The 21,598-nt window shown below is 36.9% G+C and overlaps 1 protein-coding gene across 1 annotated transcript; it reads left to right on the top strand.

The window, feature by feature from the left end:
• Window positions 1–740: 740 nt before the first annotated feature.
• LOC104624350 (type II inositol 3,4-bisphosphate 4-phosphatase-like) lies at window positions 741–19,844 on the top strand. Its single transcript, XM_010291693.1, has 6 exons — window positions 741–878; window positions 1,936–2,053; window positions 6,711–6,851; window positions 9,964–10,061; window positions 14,900–15,012; window positions 19,620–19,844. Exons 2-6 carry the CDS (start codon window positions 1,950–1,952, stop codon window positions 19,842–19,844), a joined length of 681 nt encoding a protein of 226 aa, XP_010289995.1. The 5' UTR covers window positions 741–878; window positions 1,936–1,949.
• The last annotated feature ends 1,754 nt before the right edge of the window (window positions 19,845–21,598 follow it).

Consider the following 21,598-nt stretch of genomic DNA (forward strand, 5'->3'; position numbering starts at 1 on the left):
GTAGAGTTGCATGGGGTTGTTGTGACCCAAGAGCGGGACCCTGCACTTGGCCGTATTAAACCTCATACAGTTGACCTCTGCCCATCGATCCAGCCTGTCCCGATCCCTCTGCAGAGCCCTCCTACCCTCCAGCAGATCAACACTCCCACCCAACTCGGTGTCATCTGCAAACTTACTGAGGGAGCACTCGATTCCCTCATCCAGATCATCTATAAAGATATTGAATAAGTTCTTTTGATTTTCTCCTGTAGATCATGGTTTCCGGATAGATTTTCCTCTAAATGATTCATCTAATTTCTCCCTTAAGTTACATATTTTTTTCTAACATGTTAAGGAGTTTTCTAAGAATTAAGAATTCTTAATTCTAAGAATTAAGGAGTTAGGGTGCAACTGCCGAGGAGATCCTGTTACATTAGGTGCCTCATTGCTTCCAAATCCATCATAATTCACAGATTTATGTGTTCATAACCTGCCAGTGGAGGTTCTAGTCTCACTTATGTCAGTGTACCCAACACACAACCCCACAAAACAAATGAAGCTTATCTAATGTAAAATAAGGGAATACTTAACTGCTTTTTACACCAAAAAATGCCTCAATAATATATTAATATTAAATTACGTATGTAGTTATATCTATGCTGTTTTGTCAAATATCTAAATATTAATTCTGTTGTGTATAATGATAGCAAGCTTCATTTTAACTATGTTATAACAGTACATCTGTTAATTTCACATTTTTTCATTGTCTTTATAGCTCGCTGGATTGGTCTGTGGGTTTATAATCAAATTGCACACAGGTTTACATGATCAAGGATTTTTACAACAGCTTCATACTGTTGGATTGCTTGTGCAATATGAAGGACTCCTTAGTACGTATAGTAAGTATTGTTCTTGGACAGAGTTCCTTATGCATCCAGACCAGAAGTTTACCAACGAGGTTCTTATTTTAACCTCTGTTCTGCTTTCAGTAATTTGGCTTATTGAATCAACAAATACTATACTTGGGAGACAGCAGGCTTCCATATAATAGCATGGTTGAAGTAATTGATACTGTGTTGTCAATTCTGCATCAAAAATTACTCATTTATTTTATTCTCAATTCTTCTGAGATCATTAGTTGCTAATTATTCCATGCAGAGTGCTGACCTACATTGTCTTTAAATACAGGAGACTCCTTCCTCAGTATAGCTAGTGGAACTTCTGGGTTTAATAAAAACTGTCTCCATTTGTATAGGCATTTGACCTGACCAAAAATATCAGGTTTATAAAGCTAAATCCAAGCAACAGATTTAAACAGTTACTGACTCTATCAGCCTCTGCCCTGACCATGCCAGTATTCATGATGTTAAGATAGCTTGAAAACTGTTTAATTGCTAGCTTGTTACAGAGGCCATCATTTGATAGGTATTAAAAAGGACATTTGGAGGGAGAAACTGCCTTATGTTTCAAAAAACTTTGAGCTAGATGTATTGGAATCCTTCCCCAAATTAGAGATTTTGACCAAAGCAGAGGATTTGTGTAGCTCTTTAATGCACAGGCAATTGCAGTTCCTCACTTGGAGGTTGCTGTCAGGCTCCCTTTTCACTGATATTCGTTGTTATTCTCAAAACCTTTGTCCTCCATCAGCAGGACAGACTTTAAAAACACTTTCAAAATAGGCAAAAATGGCTTTTCTGAGGTTATTCTATGCACATATAGAGCAGGCTGATTTTCAGAGGTGCTTAATACTCATAGTTATCATTTAGGCCACAGAGAGTTGTCAGCAGTTCTAAAAATCAGTCTGCTTTTATGTAGGTTACTTTAATGTGGATTTAGGGCTGTGATTTTTTTTAGATGCACAGACTGAGAAATATAATCCCCATATTGCTTTACTACAACCTATTCAGTGACTGATCTGTCTACTCTGTTAACAACCTCTGTAATCTTTCCATATAGGTGAAGAAGCCGGGATGCTAGAAGACATGGCTGTGGGAATTTCAGATTTGCAGAAAGTAATGTTTAAAGTCATTGAAGCCAAATCAGAAGATTTTTTGCCTATTATAACTGGAAGGCGGTAAGAACTGTCTTTCCTGGAGCCCATGGCATGTTGTTTTAATCTGTAGCACATGAAAACACAGATAATGGTTTTCTTGTTGCTGAATACTCTTACGTGGGAAGTGCAGTAATTTTACTTTTCATGAGGTGAATGGAGATGTCATGAGGTAGTAGGGATTTGTAAAGCTAGTAGTAATGTGGGCTCTGGGTTATTTTCGTGACGAAAAGCTAAAAGTTCCGATTATTAATACAAATTAATCAAAATAGTGTCTGGGTTGTGCAGAGTTACTGTTGCAATTTTCGTATATAGATACTGAATCAAGAGAAGTGACAAGGTCAATATTTACAAAAGTGGCCTCTGACTGAAGAAACCTTGGTTTTGAGGTGTCCAGAACTTGTATTTCAGAGTGACAAATGAAATTGCATTTCCAGGAGTTAGGCCTTGATTGTCTTAAGATGGAAACTGAAAAACTCAGATGCCAAAACTTAGTGGTCACTTTTGAAAAATGAAGCCTATCTTAGGTGCTGAAGATCACTCAGGGCATACTGACCCTCAGAAATCCTTGCATAAAGCCACTAATAAACTATGCGTCTCACATAAGCACTGCTGAATATCAGGACATAAACTGAAATACTTCATTAATTGTGGCTATCAGAGGGTTAACAAGATTGTTACACAGGAGGAATGGGTTTTCCATCTTTATTATTATTCTGGTCTGAAGCTTCAAATGTTTTTACTTTTGCAGAAATCACTTCCGTAATAGTATCATTATTCTTAAGATGACTGTAAATTAAATCCAGCTGAAAGCAGCAACTTTTAGAAAAGATAGGTTTCCTCTGAAGGGAGCTTTCACCTCTGATTTACTTAATTATTCGGGATGATTCACTCTTATCCTATGGGCCTTCCGAGAAAGGATTGAAATAAATATCAGGAAGGCTGGAGTATGATAGGCAACACATCAGGAATAATTAAGAATAATTATGGTGTGTAGATAAAACGGAAGAAATACATCCTTTGTAAATCACAGCAGTCAAAAATCTTGAAAAATCCAGCAGCTACATTTACTGGCTTGTTGCCGTTACTGTGGTACACTGAACTGTCACGCTAGGAGGTCCTAGGTTTGAAAGTCTCAAGCTTTAAGCTGTCTCGGGTATTCTGGATTGATGGAGTAGTTAGTCTTTAGGAAGAGTTACTGCCTGTGATTGCTGTACTGTACTTACTGGCAGGTATTCACTGGATGGAATCGGTATCAGACAAAAAAAAAAAAAAATCTTCAAGGCTTATGTGGAGGACCCCCATTCCTATAAGAGCTGTGATGAGACAGCTCCTATCAGACAGTGTTGGAAGTCAACCATAAAAAGAGAAGGCAGTGGAAAACATAGTTATTTTCTAATTAATGTTTAAAAACCCCACAATTTTTAGATCATATTGGTTGCTTTATGATGTGGCTCGATAAAATGAGACTAAAAGACTGTAGAAATGCAGGACAGAAAATTAAGCTACACATTCTTATCTTGCGAGTCAGAGTATTCACTTGTAATTGTTTTTTTAGGGAAGTGCTTAAGACTGAGATTCAGTGTGCACAATCAAATCAATCCACAGAGCGTGGCATTGACGAGCGTTGCGCCAACCTGCTGATGTGGGTGGCTGACTCTGACCATCCAGGTGAAGCAAAGCTCTGTTCAGGCACTCAGGATCTTTTCTTATAGGCGAAAGTAGTTAATGCTCACTTTTATAAAGTTCTTTGATAGAATGTTTTTGATTGTGCATGTGAAACTGCAAGGCATCACAGGGTTTGATACCATGTTTTCAACGAAGCTCACGATCAGACTAGCACTTGCAGCCACATTGAAGTGATCTAAAAAGTTGTCACTTAGCTGAAAGAAGAGCTGGCTGAAGCACCTCCCGGCTGAGATGCAGTGACTGACCATGTGTGCATTTTCTTCCTGCTACAAAGCGAAGCAAAGGTGCATGTAAATGACTTGTTTTGTGTTTTTGCAATGAACTAAGAGCGTGTGATTTCAGCCAGCTGCAAGTAGCTGCAGGGTCCAGGGCCCACAGCTGGATGGGGCTAATTTTCAGAAGCCTTCTAACAGGACTGCAAGTGTTTGTCTGTCATCGTATGTGATGATAACAAATATTATTGAAGAAGGCAAATAAAGTCAAAGAAAGGGATATTCTTAAGCAGTCCTGTTTTAGTGAAATAATAGATATTTAAATATTTAATACCTACATTTAATCAATTCGTTCTGAAAGAGAAAATGATTTATTACTTACTCTTTTAAAAATGCTGGATTTCTCCACTTTGTTTTCCTGAAAGATCATTAAATGTTAAAAATTATGTACTGATTTTTCCTTCTCATTGGAAAATGTAGTAGCTGCCTTATCCATCTCATGCCAAAATCACCTGGTATCTCTTCACTGAGTCTAGCCATTAAAGAGAGAAACCACATGGCAATAACATTTACTGCTCTATTACTGTTTCTTGTTTAAGTAGAAGCATACAACCTGTAAGATTTTTGGTAAATTAATGTCAAACAAGTCCTCCAGATTCCAGTACTTTGAATTATTTTTCTTTTTTTTTTTCCCCCACCTGACTTCCGTACCATTCTTGGGCTTTCTAGACAGCTCTCTGTCACAGCTTGATAGCCTTTTCCTTACGTGATCAGAAATGGGTTGTGTAATTGGTTACAGATTTTGAAAATTTACCAAGGATTATCTCTGAGACTTCAAAAAAACGTTTTGTAAAAGAAAAAAAAAGTGGACAAGGGGAAACTCTCAAATGCTACTGATGTTAATTTATCACTCCTAAAAGTTAGCATTTCTCAGTGTTCTTTCACACACGGAAAGATCTGTAGTGATTGCGGTCTGTGAAATGTAGTGATGCCGTGATTTGGTGGCATTTTAGCTCAGTAGCATATGCCCTTTGAGTTAGACTAAACCAACATTTCTTCTCAACCTCATGAAAGGACTCCATCACAGAAGAATGCTCTGGTAGCACCTGACAGCAGCTAGGAGCACACACATGCAGGCTGAGGGTGAAAGCTGCTATGTAAAGATGATTTGTACGGAGTTCTTCACTGTCATCCTTGCCAACTCTCTCTTTCCTTCACATGGGTGAATTAATCAAACAAAACACAAGCCAAATAGACTTATCTGGGGAGTAAAACTATTTCTTTTTTTTTCTCCTCCCCCCTCGAGACAGGTATCCTCTATTCAAAACTGGTGACCCCTCTCAGTAAGGAGCATCTGGCATTCGCTCAAAGATTACATACTAGTTCTAGCCGGTACCAAAGCATATGCTGTGGCCCTAGATGAAGGTAATTACAATTCAGTCACAGGTCTGTACTGGATCCGTTTTATTTTGTTCTTCAGATATATGGGCAGGATAGACGTTCAAACACGACCACGAGCTATTCTAAGCTGAAGCTGTTTATCCAAACACCTGCCCTGAGATAGTGCCACTCATCCTTCCAACTTGCCAAAGGTGCCAGAGCTACCGCAGAAACTGCCCTTTTTCTTCAAGGTTTTCTGCCTTTCCTCTCCCCAATTCTACATGTGGGTAATTCAGGCTGTATTTTAATTCTTTAGCAAGCACATCACTGATTAAAGTAAGGGTTGGAGGGACTTCGTGATAGGTTATTTTAATAGATGCAAACAGTTTTCCACCTAAGTTTGCACGCCAAAATTGTGTGACTTCCTAGGCCTGGCTTCTGTAGGTAGGATACAGATCCTCCTTCCCTCCTATTGCTGTAATACTCTTCCTTGGTGGTTGTATATAAAATGTGCTCTGCAGGGGAGAAAATTTCAGTCTTTCTTATCAGTTGGCCCTCTGATTAAAATGCCAAATCCTGGAGAAAAATGGGTTTGCTTCTAGTCTGTTCTTTTTGTATTAGACTGATTTCTCTAATAACGGAAAGAAAGCTAATAAAAACTAAGTTAACAGCATGCTGTTGTGTCTGTTATGGGGTCAGGCATCAATCCTCAGAGATGGGTGAAATTCAACTCGAGGGTTCCACATGATCAGAATTTGGACTGCCAGCCAAAGTAACATGTTTTTCATGAAGTCAGACCAAACACAAACATAAAAGCAGAACTGATATATATCATATCCTTTCTCCTAAAATAGGATTCATGTTTCTGTAATGAACCTTCGATTATTATCTTCATAGAGTCAATTTTGTTATTGGTGATGCTTTCTATCCCCAGGGATAAAATCCAGCCACTGAAGAAAATGGTAATTTTGCTTTGGGTTCTTGTGAAAGGTTTTTTGCTCATATTAGAATTAGAGTGTATACAGGATCAAGTTGTGACTTCTGAAACGAAGTTGTTTTTGTAACTCAGCAAGATGCATTTTAAGAGTTGAGGTGTTCTCATTGATCTTTCGGTAGCAGAAGACTTTTCTTATTGCCTTCATCTTTAGTCCTGTTTTCACTTCAGTAAAGAAGTCAGTATCAAGAGTGTACAATTATATACACCTGCCTTTTTCCGTATAGCTTGGTTATGCTCTTAAAACAAGCTATCTGAATTGTCATATTTTATGGTTGAATACAATTAAGGGGAAAAGGGGGGAACTGGTTTACAAGTCTACGTGTTCTCTATAATATAGGACGGTTATAATTTCAAACAAACTAATCAATATTCTTATCCTTATTCTTCTTTTTATTTTTTGTAGTGAACATTATGTTATAGAGGTCCAGCTTCCAGCAAAGATGTTTGAGTTGCTGCCACAAGAGATTAAAGAAGGAAAGCTACTTCGCATGTATCCAGTACTCTTTAATGTTGGAATCAATGAACAGCAAACACTTGCAGAGAGGTAAGAAAAAATTGTGTTTCATTTTCTGTCCAAGTACGCTGTGCTAGTACAGGGTATCTCTCAGGATTAAAAATAAATCTTTTTTTTTTACTTGCTATTGGACCATCTCTTGGACTTGGTGAGTATTTTAAAAAATATTAAAGGGAATAGGCACAAGCTATGAAGCAATGCAAAGTAAATAAAAAGTCCAAGGGAAGATATGACTGTATGCAGGACTTTATTTCACACAATCAACACCAAGTTTCCTTTGGATACAGATATGAAATGGATTTCTATTTCATGGATGTAGAAGTTTGTATACAGTACTTTGGCCTTCTCAAACATGAGTTTGAAAATGTGCAATTACCATGTTAAAGGTGGGGTTGAACATGCTGGACAAGTCATAAGCTAGAAAGAGATAATTTTTCTCAGCTTTATAAGGGCTTTTTTCCAGAGTCGAGGAGTAGTAGTTAACAATAGGGAATGCATTAGTAGTATGTTTGTAGAAACATGAAGACTGATGCTAAAGTGCTCATCTGTTAAATATTATTCCTCTGAAAAGATTGCTGGAAACCAATTAATTAGTACAATAATAGTCAAAGTTTCACCAACCTATTAATTTTCTCTTCCAAGAGAAGGGTATCTGTCGGTGATGTTAAATTAAGTTTAACAGTTTGTGCAATGCTAAAACTGCATCATCAACAATGAGACAGCTACTTTTTTTTTTTTTTTACTGGTTTTATTAACAGAGCATCCAAGGGACATAGTACGTATCTTTACACTGCGGTCACTACAAACTCAAAAGCAAAAGTGTAGCTGGGGAAATAGAGGTAGACAGTAAAAAAGGTTAACGTGGATGATAGGCAAGAAGTCAAGCACAACAGGAGTTTCACATCCTGTTCTTTGTAGACAGCAGAGTAACGAGAGTCTTCTAAGGAGTGCCATCAGGTAGCTTTGTGGATATTTATGGGAGAATTATCAGAGTTGAATGGTGATATGTAAGAAAATTAAAGTAGCAAATTGAAATGGGAAACATAGGCAGAATCAGAAGACAGTAAAAACTGTCACTTCACTAGTGAAAGAATTGAGTAGTTGGTTAGAGAACTTCAAACATTCTTGAAAACAAAAATAGCTTATTCTTGATGCCATAAAGAAGGGAAAAGTGATGCTATGAGAGGAGTGACATGGCCAAAGAGATAGCATACAAAATGAACCAAATCAGTCATGACAATTATGACTGGACATGTCACATTTTTCCAAAATCAGAGAAAAGGAGTATGCAGTAACCAAGAAGCAAGTTTGTGAGAGCTTACATGGGTGGCATAGGCATAAGGACTATATGTTACAAGTGTCCTGATGAAAGATTTGATGAGATTTAGAAATAGCCTGGATAGATGGGGACTTGTAGAGGAGTCGATGTGAAAAGATTTCTGGCTTGCAAGTGGAGTGGCAGGAAGAATGGTAGCATTGTTCATGGTGGTGATTTTACATTGTACACAAAGCCAGCCATGAATGAAAAATTAATATAAGTATATCTATATTAATATCTATCAAGATTATTCCATGCAGAAACAGCTTGTGCACATGCACTTAAAGGTGTAAACATTAGATTTAATTCCAGATATTCCTTAACTCCTAAAGCTGCACATTTGTCTGTGAGATTGGAAACACTGCACATGATTTTTGGTAAAAAGTATTTTTTTGTAGGAAAATGAATATGAGAATAGAAATAAAGTTTTGTGATAAATTTCCAGAAAATGTTTCTTTATTAGATGCAAACATCTCTTCTTTAAGTAAAGCACAATTGATAATATATTTGGTTTAAAAGAAATACTTCCATGTGACAGTGCAGCAGTAGCTACTGAGGAAGTAGCCAAGTCTTTTCCTTCTTTGGCCCATTCAAATATTTGATTCCCTTCTGCATTGATGTAGCAGTATATTTAGTATCTTCTGATTTGTGTCCCCTTTTGTCTACCTGAATTTCTCACTTTACCTGTCCATGCCTTTCTCTGTACTCCTCCATTTCCTTTTCTGTCTTCCTTTTCTTCATTTCAAGGCTATTCTAAAGATGAGTTGCAAAAAGTTGGCCCAAAATGCCTAAGGGACATTCCTGTCTTTACATTCATTCATATCTTATAGTAGAGGAGAGAAGTTTGGTTTGGGGTTTTTTAGCCTATGTGAAGCTTGGCTGTTATAGAGATTTTCGTCTCAGGGAGAAAGATATTTGCCCGTATAGCTGTAGTCAGTTCATGGATAAGCGTAATGACATCCTGATGTTGTCTGGGTTTTCTGTGCAGGATAATGAGGATTTTGGTGATGTGTTCCCAGCAGACTTAACTGCTGCAAGAAACCCCGTAACATACTCCTGGGCCAGCTGCAGCCCTGTGGAGCAACCGCTGACGTCTGTGTGCTGCAGCAAGCTTAAATGCCGGCAGCTGAAGTCAGCTAGCCTGCGGGTTGCAACTCTCCAAAGCTTACTGGTGAAATCACTGATCAACAGCAGAGAAATGGTTCTCTCATTAGTTTCAGATACAAGAAACAAAGACAACTAACAGCTCAGGAGCAGCGTAGGGCAGAAAGGGACCAGAGTAGTAATCTAGTAATCAATTCGACTATTTATAGCAAATATTCTCAGACTAGAGGAGAAATTAGATCTTAAGAAGGTTTTACACTTGACACTTGCATCGCTTCCATCTTGTGTGGCTTCAATATTTCCCAGCTCTGGTAGAAATTAATATACATAAACAACAGCAGCAGTAAAGGATGTAGGAGTTTGTGTTCTCTGCCTGTGGTGCCATTTGAAATTCCTACAAAGAGCCCTTGCATTTATGCAGGATTTGTGAAGGGAAGAAGAATATGTGCTTTATTGAATGTCTGTCTGTAAACGGATTACTTTGTCCATAAATTTTTGGAAGAATTATCCATAAGCAATGACCTCATTCCCAAATATTAGTTCCAAAGCATGTGAGAGATTAGCAACTGTACATTTGACAAAATCTAATGCATTCAACACTAGGGGAAAAAAAAACTAGTTATTTCTTAATGCAAAGAAATCATTCTGAAGGATAATTTAGCTTTGTTTTGGTTCTGGGTTGTGGGGTTTTTTTCATCATTTTGCTGTCCCTTTTTACAGGTTTGGAGATACCACTTTGCAGGAAAACATTAACCAGGAAAACTTAGAACTTCTAAAAGAATATTACAAGCTGTTTACGGAAAAAATGCCTCCTGATTGTGAGTACAAAATAACGCAATATCCAAATGGCTTCGAAAATGTTTGATAGGTGAAAGATTATAAGATAGTAATATTAGCACAGTATTAGTGTGCAGTTTTTAGATGTAGGCCTCAATCCCATAACTTGTTCCATAAAGTTAAACACTTCGTGCCTGTACACAGCCCTGCTGAAATCAGTAGTGATTGCAGGCCCAAGGCATAGCAGAAACTACAGAGAGAGTGAAACAGAATAATGATGAACTAAACAGTCTTTTAGATTATTAAGGTAATATGCTTTTTAGTATTTCAAGTAGAGGACAGTCTGTACCTACTATATTTGTACAGAAATACTCAGTGAGAATTTTCATCAGTTTCAGTCATTCCCTCCATTACTATTTTAAGTATGTATTAAGGTAAGGCAAACCACTGAGAAATCTGCAGGTGCAAATACAAGCAATGAGCCACATCATACTGTCAGTGATATTAATAGCATGATTCCATTAGAATAGGCCTTATATACCAATTTTATAGAAATTTGGTTTCATAAACATTACTTTGATTGTTGAAAGCAAACACTGAAAAGACCATTTGTATCAATCTAATCCTGTTGTCTTAATGCCTAAACTATATTCCCAAATGTTGCAGATCTTACAGCCTGATTTTAAATAGCTTGGATTTAGATCTCTGCTCCTTCCCCTGGTGGGGGGGACGAATCTTTTGAATCTAAACATCTATCATCCTACAGGACTTACGTGTAACTCCTCATGGTGAATACTGACGGTTAAAATCCCGTGCAAAGCCTCTGTTCCCTTACAGTACACTTTGTGCTGATTACTTTTGCAAATTATCCATTACATGTATGTACTTGTAGTTATGTCTAATGTGTCACTGTATATACATGCTTATTTTCTAGATGAGGATGATTTTCATTTGGTAATAATTTTGACAGAAGTGAAAGCTCTGTTCCTAAAGGACGGGCAGTATGCTCATCCATCCACCCACATCTCTAGGATTTCTAGGATTTCTACAGAGAAAATCATACAAGAAGTTAGTAATTAATTTAGGGGAATCCTGCCAAGAAAGCATCCTGAAAAACTAACCTCATTTGGGATTAGGTCTAAGGTAGATCTGCTGCCTCATAAATGGATCTTACTATATGTCGTGGTTTAGCCCCAGGCGGCAGCTGAGCCCCCCGCAGCCGCTCGCTCACTCCCCCACAGTGCGATGGGGGAGAGAATCAGAAGAGTAAAAGTGGGGAAACTGATGGTTTGAGATAAAGGCAGTTTAAGAGGTAAAGCAAAAGCCACGCATGCAAGCAGAGCTAAACAGGGAATTCATTCATCACTTCCCATGGGCAGGCAGGTGTTCAGCCATCCCCGGGGAAGCAAGGCTGCATCACGCTTAACGGTTTCTTGGGAAGACAGACGCCATCACTCCGAACGTCCCTCCACCCCTTCCTTCTTCTTTGCCCCAGCTTTAAATACTGAGCATGATGTCGTATGGTATGGAATACTCTTTTGGCCAGCTGGGGTCAGCTGTCCTGGCCATGTCCCCTCCCAGCTCCCTGTGTACCCCCAGCCTGCTCGCTGGCCGGCCAGCATGAAAAGCCGGACAGGCCTTGACTGCTTAGCCACAACTGCCAACCTCTTAGCAACAACTGACAACATCAGTACGTTATCAACATTTTCTCATCCCAAATCCAAAACACAGCCTCACAATAGCTTCTATGAAGAAAATTAACTCTATCCCAGCTGAAACCAGGACATTATATAAAAGCAAAAATTTTCATGCAGGTAGTATTGGCTGCTTTTCATTAACAGAAACTAACCTTGTACTGACTTCCTGCAGAAGGATCGTTACTGAGCCACACACTTTTCCTGGACTTCTGCCAGACTGTGCAGGCTTTTGAGAACTACACTTGTCTAATTCATCATGTCTTTTCTGGTTATTATTACCTTCTTGCTTTTTCTCTATGTCTAAGATCTAAGTGTGTTCTTTGTCCAAACTTTTACGGAACACAAAGTACCTTCTGGTCCCATCATCCTTCCCAGTAGCTCCCCGCAATTATACGGAATCACTCTTTTTGGCTTTGAGGAATGTGCCTTTTAAACCACTGCCCTGGAAAAAAGTGAAGCTCTCCAAGTTGTTCAGACTCTTCCCCCACCTCTCTGCTCAAGTTCTTAGGAAGATAAACCTTCCATCCAAGCTGGCAGCCACCGTGGTGGTGTAGCCAAGTGAGAGCTGTTAAGTATTGATGGCTCCTTGACGATTTTGTCACACCTTTCCAGATAGTTTCCAGTAGTGCCAAATCTGTGCTACAAAATAAATGCAGGACCCAGTTCACAAAGCTGTTAGTTACAAATTGTGCTCATAAAGCCAGACAGAATTTGAGGACTCGCAGCCCTGTTGGCCAGGCTGTTGCAGCCACCATCCTTAGGCAGCCTCACTTGTCTGCTGCTTCATTCGTATATTCCATTTCAAAGGATTCAATTTCCCACTCCCATAGAGGTATTGCCACCTTTGCTATTAGTTTTTCTCTCATCTCTGTAATTCCCATTGCAATAATATTCTAGCTTTCTCTCTCTTCCCAGTTATTAAAAGTCTTCAGCTGCATGTAACTGCATATGCCAAACACTGACTTTCGATCTTCTTTTAGATGAATATGCACTCTGTCATTCTCATGTTTCTTAATCTCTTTAATTCCCTAATAGGAAACTCTTGACAACAATAAATAACAATGTGCTCCCAGAAAGATTCCTACCAAAAATGCCAACCAAATGTAGTTCTGGTTTAGGCACCAAAATAGTACCACTTTTACAGAACAGCTAGTGATAGGAAGGGTACAAAAATATATGATTGTTGTTTAGTAGTTCGTAATTAATTGAAAAGAACAGCTTAGAACTCAATTTAAATAGCTGAAAGCATAAAATCAGAGAAATGTATGTCACAAGTGATATTCAGTGTGGCTGGTCCGATACCTAATGCCCACAGCAACATCAGTGTTGCAAAGAATTGTTCCGTGTGAGAAGAGGGATGCATGCAAGGTTTAGAAATCTTGCAGGCAAATAAAGGTTTTCTTCCATAGCATCATAATGCATGTAGCAGTACGTGCATTTTCAACATAAAGTCTATAAGTCAGTTTTGTACTTCCAGGCGTCTCCCCCTTATAATCTATGAGAATGATTTGACCGTTTAATACTGCTTTGTGACACAGGGAATTTAAGCAATCGATCATGTCCAGTCAAGATGCAGCTCATTTGGCAATATTATAAATTAGGAGAATCTTACTTTACCTATGGTGATGTCAGCTGTCTGAGATGATGCATTTTCTGCTGTGAACCAAAGGAAAACTGCTTTGAAGCAATAAAACGTTTACCTAGTGATACATTCTCATAATCCAGAAGCATCTTCTTAGCGTACTCATTGTATGCTATGTGTTTTAAAGAAACAGATGCAGGATAAGTATAGTAGTCTAGCAGGTTGTGATATATTTTTATGTGCTCTGCATTATCTAATTGTACGATCAGGAATTGTAATACACAGATAAAATGATCCTCATTAAGATTGTTACAAAACTAGTTTCAGTGTACTTTTTCTGCACTTTTTTCTTTTTGGCAGCACAGCGTGAGTAAGGCAACTGAGACATTTTTAGAACAGGTGTTTCTGAGTACATTTAAATTACATCTTACCATGAATCATGGATAAGTGAAACTACAGAATTCATTACACATAAAAGGTAAAAGCCTGTTGATAAGAGGGATCATTCCAGCTGTGATCAGGTTAGGTGAATGGATTTTGACCTGCATTAGTAGTTGCCTCATTTTTACTCTTTGAATTGAATATAAATCTTATTTTGGGGTTTGAGGCTTGGGTTGGTTATTTTTCCCCAATGCATGTAACATCCTACTTTTTCTTGTTTAAAAAAATGTATCAATTTGGTTTAATTTTGTTTCAACTGTTCTGAGCCTTTCCTTGGCGATTATTAAATTTTTAAAACTTAAATTTTTAATTCATTTAATTAACTCAATTTTAATTTAAAATTAAACTGTTACTAAATTTCTTTTTACTTCACTACCATAAGAAGAAATAATTTTGAAAACCAGATTTTGGTTGTTTCTGCTGATTTTCAAAACTAATGAAGATAAAGGTAATATCAGAACAAAACCCTCCTATATATATACACACACAAAACAGAAGAGCAAGTTAAATCGCCTACTCTTGAATTCCCTCTAGACATTTATAATTAATAAAACTTCAGCACAGCTGCTGTACCTAGGGCAAGTAGGTAAAATTTTGGATTTTCAGTAAACCTAAAATTATGTTGCATTTCAAAATTAAGGTTTCATTTAATTTCAGACTGAGAAATATCCTTTGTTAGATTTGAGGGTGTGAGGGATTTAGTGCTGTTTAACCTTTCTGTTATATTAGGAACTAAAGCATCATTTTAAAACAAAAATGAGATGTTTCATTCTGAAAACAAAAGCAAAATATTTTGAATTAAAAATTAAAAAATCATCCTATCAAAGCAGGTTTTTATATACTCGGTTATTTCTCTACTCATTGCCACTGAATGTCTATAATAGTTGATGAACGGAACAACAGCAGAGATTTGAATGTTTTCACCATTCATTTGTAAGACAAAAGTTGAAGATATTTTAATTTTCCATAGTGAAGATCTTAGGGAGGACAAACCAATGCTTAGAAAGAATTTCTAAGGTTTGTTTATTCTGTAAATATTTAGCTGGTGATTTCCATCCTGTGTAATAGCCCTGTTCTTTAATATGGGCATTCTTTAGTCAGCACAACCTTATCACCAGCCTTATCATAATGAGCAAGCTTATCATCCTTTTTTTTCCAGGTCTACCACATTTTCAAGAACAAAATGATCTAAAGGGATTGCTAGAAAATCTCCATCAAAATATCCAGGCCAAAAAGAGAAAGAATGTAGAAATCATGTGGCTAGCTGCGACGGTAAGCTCTCTTGTTTCAAATACATTCGCATGATGAACTCATTTTCACATGCCTGCTGATACTCCAGGTGCAATGGATCTTAAGGATATGATTGGAAAACTCAATGATTAAAGTAGATAGATATGCTGAAATGGCTCTCTAACATTTCCATTCTGATGGTCTCTCATCCCACTTGTTAATATATCTCTTCTTCTTACACTTAAATTACAGATATTTTCTTTTTCTCACTTTCTTAACTGGTAAAACTGTCTAGAATTCAAAGCGAGAAATAAGAGATGGTCTTGGTCACTTTGTTGTCCCCTACATACTCCAGGCCCTTTTCTGCAGAGCTTCTCCTAGCCAGGCAGTCCAGATGCAGGATTTTTCATTTATCTCAGTGACTTGTGCAACAGGGTAAAAGAGTTTTGCTCCTTGTTTGGGGATTGTGGGGTTTTTTAGCTGTCTGAGTCAGGTTTTAGGCAGAGGAATCCCTTCATGCCCAGTATGGGCAGAATCAATTCCTTGGATGATCACACATAGCTGTAAATGTGTCACCTCGTATAAGAGAGACAATACAGTATTCAGCTACAGTATGTAACTTTTTTTTTTTACATCATGTCCATTCTTTGATAATGTAAAATTTGGTTATTCAAAATATCTTCCTTTTATTGCTTAGTGTCCATAAGCCTTGAGATATGATACAGGACATGATTACTTACTCTGGCTTTTGTTTAATACTGCTGCATTCAACTTCTGATTTTTTGCAATTAAGGTACTTATATTTTATAAATAAGTGTTTAATTGTATCAGTACAATGTTTAATCAATCACATTTTATGTTTGGGTTTTTTTAGCCAATGTCACCATGACAGCAACTCTAAAGGCACTGGTAGCAACACAAAATAAGCTAGATATGCACAGGGCAGATGTTCAGACACAAGGAAAACACAAAGAAAAATCTTTATCAAATGATGAATAATCCTTACTTTGCTTTATTCACATAATTCCTTTTTGTTTCCCAATTCTGTGGTTTTTGCACATATGTGTTAAAAAAAAAAAAAACACACCAAAAATACCCAACAACAAACCAACCCTTAGATGTTTATAAAGAGCTCAAGCTTTTCAGGAATGTGGCATTCAACCAGGTAATTGTCTTTGATTTAGAAAAGCAACCTTGGTGTCTCTGCCCATTTATACAAGCAGAGACTCGAGTCTTTGCTATCTACTGGAATTGAAGCAAAACCTTGTTTCAAATGCGTATACCCTTCAAGGCAAGTAAATATTTAATACAAAATCTTAGTAAGATTTCCACGACTTTTCATTAACATCAGAAACAAGACAATATTAACTATGTCTTTGTATTAATAAAACTGCTGTGATTTTTTTATATTGCTAATAATATTTTGCCTTGTGGTTAATAAATATTATCACATGCTATTACAGTATAAATCTGTTGTGAGTAAAAATATAAGCTTTTCTTGCAGTACCAATTCTGCAATTACTATGAAACATTGCTTTCTAAAGAAGCAAAAGATAAATCAGTACAGGATAGTGTAAAAAGAGCTACAAAGAGTATGATAGAATTTACTTAATCTTTGGATATAGAAAGTTGTCTATAGACAATAGAAGGTAGAAGTTGTCTTCTGCCTTCAGTTGTCTTCTACCTTCTATTCAGAATTCACTGACAATAATTTCATGGGTAAAAAGCATTCTTTGGACATACAAACCATTTCAGATTTTTCCTTCACTGTATTCTGTTTCTCTTTACCTTACTGTACTGTAACCTTCTGAAAAGAGTATTTCTGGAACCACTGATCTACACACTGTTATAGTATGTTATAAGGGATGATTCCCTGCTGTAAGGATATCACTTTGTTGTTGCTGTAGATATATGAGATTCTACATGGATATGCATATGTATCTGCCCCTGCATGTAATCCCTGTTGTAATGGGACTGTGAGACTACTTCTGCATTTTAAAAGTCAACTTTTACAAATTGGCATCACAAACATTTCTTATTCTAAATATAATGGCACAGAGATTTAAATGTTCTATGTTTTTATTTCCTAAGATGCACCCTTAATCTTCTGTTTTATATCAGGAGAAATAATAAGAGTATTGATTTATCTTTGGCTTAGTCTTCATGGTTTTATATACTTTCATCATCCCTTCTTTAAGTTTAATCACAATCCTATCCATTTAGATCTCTGTTTGTAAAGGAGACTTTTTAAAGCTCTAATAAATTTTAAGTCTATTTCTTCTCCTATATCTTCAATATATCTGGGGAAGAAGTGAGCGAAGTTGAGGATAAAATTTAGGCTGGACACTAATCGTAAGATGTGTGTTCTGATATGATGGTTATTACCATATATTTGGTATTGTCTCTTATTAGAATATCAAATCATTGGGTTTGCTCAGTTTAATTTTTTACTTTGTTTAACTGCTGCTGCTTAGTGAACTGAGTCATTCTGAGGATTCATCTGGGCCAGCCTGTCAGGTTAATCTACATTTCTCCTTAAATCAGAATCTAATGATTTTTTAATTTGCTTTAATTTGCTTATTTAAGTTAACGGATTGTTTTCTATTTAATCCATTTTAAGATGATTGAGACATTTGTACTGTACTTCAGTGCAAAATAAGCTTCTGGTTATGGTCATTTGCTTCTTGTGCCTGGAATGCTTCTCAGTTCAAAACTGACTCTCACGAGCCAGCACTTTATATGTATGCTGTCAGCCCAGATTTGGGACATAGTCTCCCCACCCCACATCAGAAGCCATCGCTCATCCAAAGTAATTACCTGTTTTTTTCTTATGACTCATTCACTTTGAATAGTCACAATGACTCATGAACTCCAAAAGAGACTTGTGTAAAGAGAATTAATCTCTTCAATTAAGCAGTTATCTTCTTTCACAACGTTATCAACCCTGATTGATACTTTCTTTAAAAAAATTGTCTTATAGTACTTTATTTAAATCCCAGTGCAACTTTCCAAATTTTTAAACACATTTAAGTTTTAAAATTTTGAATTATGAGTGGGAAGAAACACTCACAGGTTCTCCTTTACTAGCCTGTAGTTCTTTGGGTTCAAACTTAGATTCAATTAATTAATTTCCTGGATACAACTTTTGATATCTGTAAGTATTGGCTGGGCCATTGATTTTAATAGAATTTCTGAGAATGCAATTAACTGATAAAAAGTGCTTATTTGCTGAAGTGAGATTATGAAGATCACGTTCCAGTTTCATCCTGCAAGATCCAAAGTAAACGCTTGTTAGCCAAGCTGAGAAGTTCCTTAGGATGAGGCCTAACTGCCGTAATTTATTGCCTTGCCCTATTCTCATAACTATTTCCTTTTTTGATGCTGTTATAGCTATGATTGTCCAAGGGTAGGAGCAAGCAAAGCAAATTACCTTTTCTTAGGACAAATTATATCAGGGGAAAGGTAGACCTACACTTGGGCACGCCAGCACTCCTTCAAATTTTTCTTTTCCTAGTAAAATATTGTTTGAACCCAAAGTATAAAATAATGGGCTCGTGCAACCACAGATTGATTCTTAAGGTGAGAAATTAGCCTTCAAAATAGGTCATGTTTCCCTTATCCCTTATAATTTTACACAAAATGTACAGTGAAAGTAGACACACCATGGCAGTCCCTTGTGTTAAGCTTTCTGGGTCACACACTGAATACATTTAAATTCAGATGTGTCCGAATCCATACCCTCATGAGACATTAGTCCTCTATGTTCATGAGTCTGAGTTAAGACTTGTCAAAGCTTTTCTTCATTTTCTCAACATTCAATAGGTGTTCAGACAATTAAGCTTTAATTGAATAAGGATGCTTGTCACAGAAAGTGAGGAAAAAATGAAGCAACTTTTATAGTCTAAGCTAACACAAATATTTTTTATTTCAAGTTCAGCAAATTAGGTGCGATGATTTGGTAATGTGTATGTGTAGACGTTTTAGCGACTTGCTTAAATGCTTGGGACTAAGAATAGTAGATACTTGGGCGGGGGGGTCCACCATCTGTATCTCGCTTCACGTGGGATGGGTGGTGGTGTTGGGGTGGGCAGGAGAGAGACTTGATTGCAACTGCAGCACAAGATTGTGTGCGTCTCTCTTCTAAGATCGGTGAGGGCTTCTTTTTCCTCGGGGGGGGCAGATTATGTGTAGGCTCGTCCTGCTAATGAAAACCTTGAAGATCTGCTTTTAAAATGTGTCATTTGGAAAAATTGGAAATGGGCTATAGGTCAGTAGCTGTAATCTTTTGGTGCTATTTTTGTAGTGTTAATGCTGCAAATTTATAAACAAAGATACATTTACAGTTCTTTTCGGCACATTTTCACCTTTTGTGGTACTGCGTCAGGCCAGCGTGGGCATAATCATTAGAATATGAAAATCCCGAAGGCAGCGTTAATAACTGGTTTAACTGCAAAGACACACGTCAGCAGCCATATGATTCAGGTTGAGTTACTACCTTTGAACAGCTATCTTCTTGCTGAGAAATGTTGTAGTTCTCTGTATTAATTGTCTGTGATCGCAAAATTGTGGGAGTTTCACAGTCTACCTAGCGTACAGGGAACACAAGGAGGGGGGAAAGGGCAATCCTTTGACGCTTGCCTGTGTTTCAGATTTGCCGCAAGCTGAACGGAGTCCGTTTCACCTGTTGCAAAAGTGCCAAAGACCGGACATCCATGTCAGTGACATTGGAGCAGTGCTCCATCTTGAGGGATGAGCATCAGCTTCACAAAGACTTCTTCATTCGGGCGCTGGATTGCATGAGAAGGTATGTGGAAATTTTTGCATGTCCCTTGCGTTTGGAGCTAAGCCAGGCACTGCGGTACAGAGTGGTCTAAAGCCGATGGCAAATGTGCGATCGGCCCCAGTCCTGACTTAGCAGAGAGCTGACCAGCGGCATGCCAGCTGGTAAGTCACTTCTGCGTGCAAGATCTTTGCAGCTGTGTGTTTTATCACTAATTAGCGGTTTCGGAGATAGGTATGTGAAACCTTGTGTCACTTTATTAACTGTAGAATTTGACCAAGGTAAATAGCAATTATTTTAACAATCTCTTAGGCTTTCATAAGGCTTAAAATTTTAACAACATTCTATGACGTATTAAAAAAAAGAAGTTATTCTCTGTTTCAAGAATTTTTTTTAAATGTTTACACATTCATTAAATCATCTGTATAAAATTTAGACAAATACTGTGAAACCAGAATAAGCATTTGTTACAGATAGCAATTCTTACTAGCTCATGTTATTAAAAGTGAAAGAAACACCCAAGTAGCTTTGGACTAATGGTGGTTGCCACTAACGTCTGATCAAATACTGTGCTTAAAAAAATAATAAATGTTTTATTCGAAATTACAACTATGCAGAAATTGAGGCTGATGTTATCAGGGATGTGTAATTAAAAGATGTAAAGATTTCTGATTATCTGAATTGTTGATGAATAAAAAAACCCACTGAGCAAATGAGCTTTGATCATAAAATTAATCCACATGCTATATTCTCTAAAGAAACTTTCATCATTGGCTTTAATGAGTACTGCATTGTGTTTTCTATAAGAGTTTAAAAAATGTATCCATAATATTCAAATAATATAAAACAAAGGTCACTGCAAACCTAATAGAAAATATTCTGGTCAGCCTGCAAAGAAGTAACTGAATCATATCTTGCACTTATGTGAAACACAAATTGTTTGTATGTTGGATTTGCAAAGATCATACTAAGTAAATGATCGTGTTTAAAGTCTGTAAATAATAATTCTTGGCCTCAACATTTAGTATTGTCAGATTAGGTGTTTAATGTCTAGATTAATACTGTAGGTTTACACATGTAGAGTCCTTCAGTCTTTTGGCAAAGATAGATATTCTAAAGAAAAAAAGGTAAAGTTTATGAAGAGCGAATGAGCAGAGGACTGAGATGGCTTAGATGTAGAGTTGGTTTGCAAGGTGCTAGTGTAGTGTGATGTATTAGACTGAGGTGTATCATTTTGTATGTATCATTAGCTTGCATAAATCCCTTAGTCTCTGCAGTATTTCAGTGAGTGAATGACTTGCATGCAGTCTTTCATAACTACATATTTTATCATTAATGAAAAATTTCTGAGTTTTGTATGTTAAATTTCATTTGTGTTGGCATTTCAAATGTTTTTTTTTTCCTTTTATGTCTCCAATAAATACAAAAGTGTGTAAGCTACAGTAAATTACCAGATACAACCAAACTAATCATTGAGTAGTGGATTGGAAAAGTTTCACAGATATAAACCTGATTTAAAAAAAAAAAAAAGCCCTGATTTTTATACAAACTAGCTTGTTAGTACAAAAGTGTAGTAGATTTTTGTAGACTAAAATGTAAGCGACTTTGAGTGCTTTTACATCACATGACTGATCTGAAAGCTCAGAAGATTAACGCGTTAGTTATATTTGCAGATAACGATAAATTGGAGTCACAAAAGAATGGTGAAAAGCCCAGAAAATCTGGATAAAACTTAAAAAATACATGCGCAGATGGGTATATGAGGTTGAAGTATCATCACAAAAAAGTTAATTCTCTAGTTTTGGTGTAATTTTAAACAGATAAAAGCTTTATTCTGTAAATGAATTT

The sequence above is a fragment of the Phaethon lepturus genome, unplaced genomic scaffold (assembly GCF_000687285.1).
Source record: "Phaethon lepturus isolate BGI_N335 unplaced genomic scaffold, ASM68728v1 scaffold9277, whole genome shotgun sequence".
Taxonomy (NCBI): domain Eukaryota; kingdom Metazoa; phylum Chordata; class Aves; order Phaethontiformes; family Phaethontidae; genus Phaethon; species Phaethon lepturus.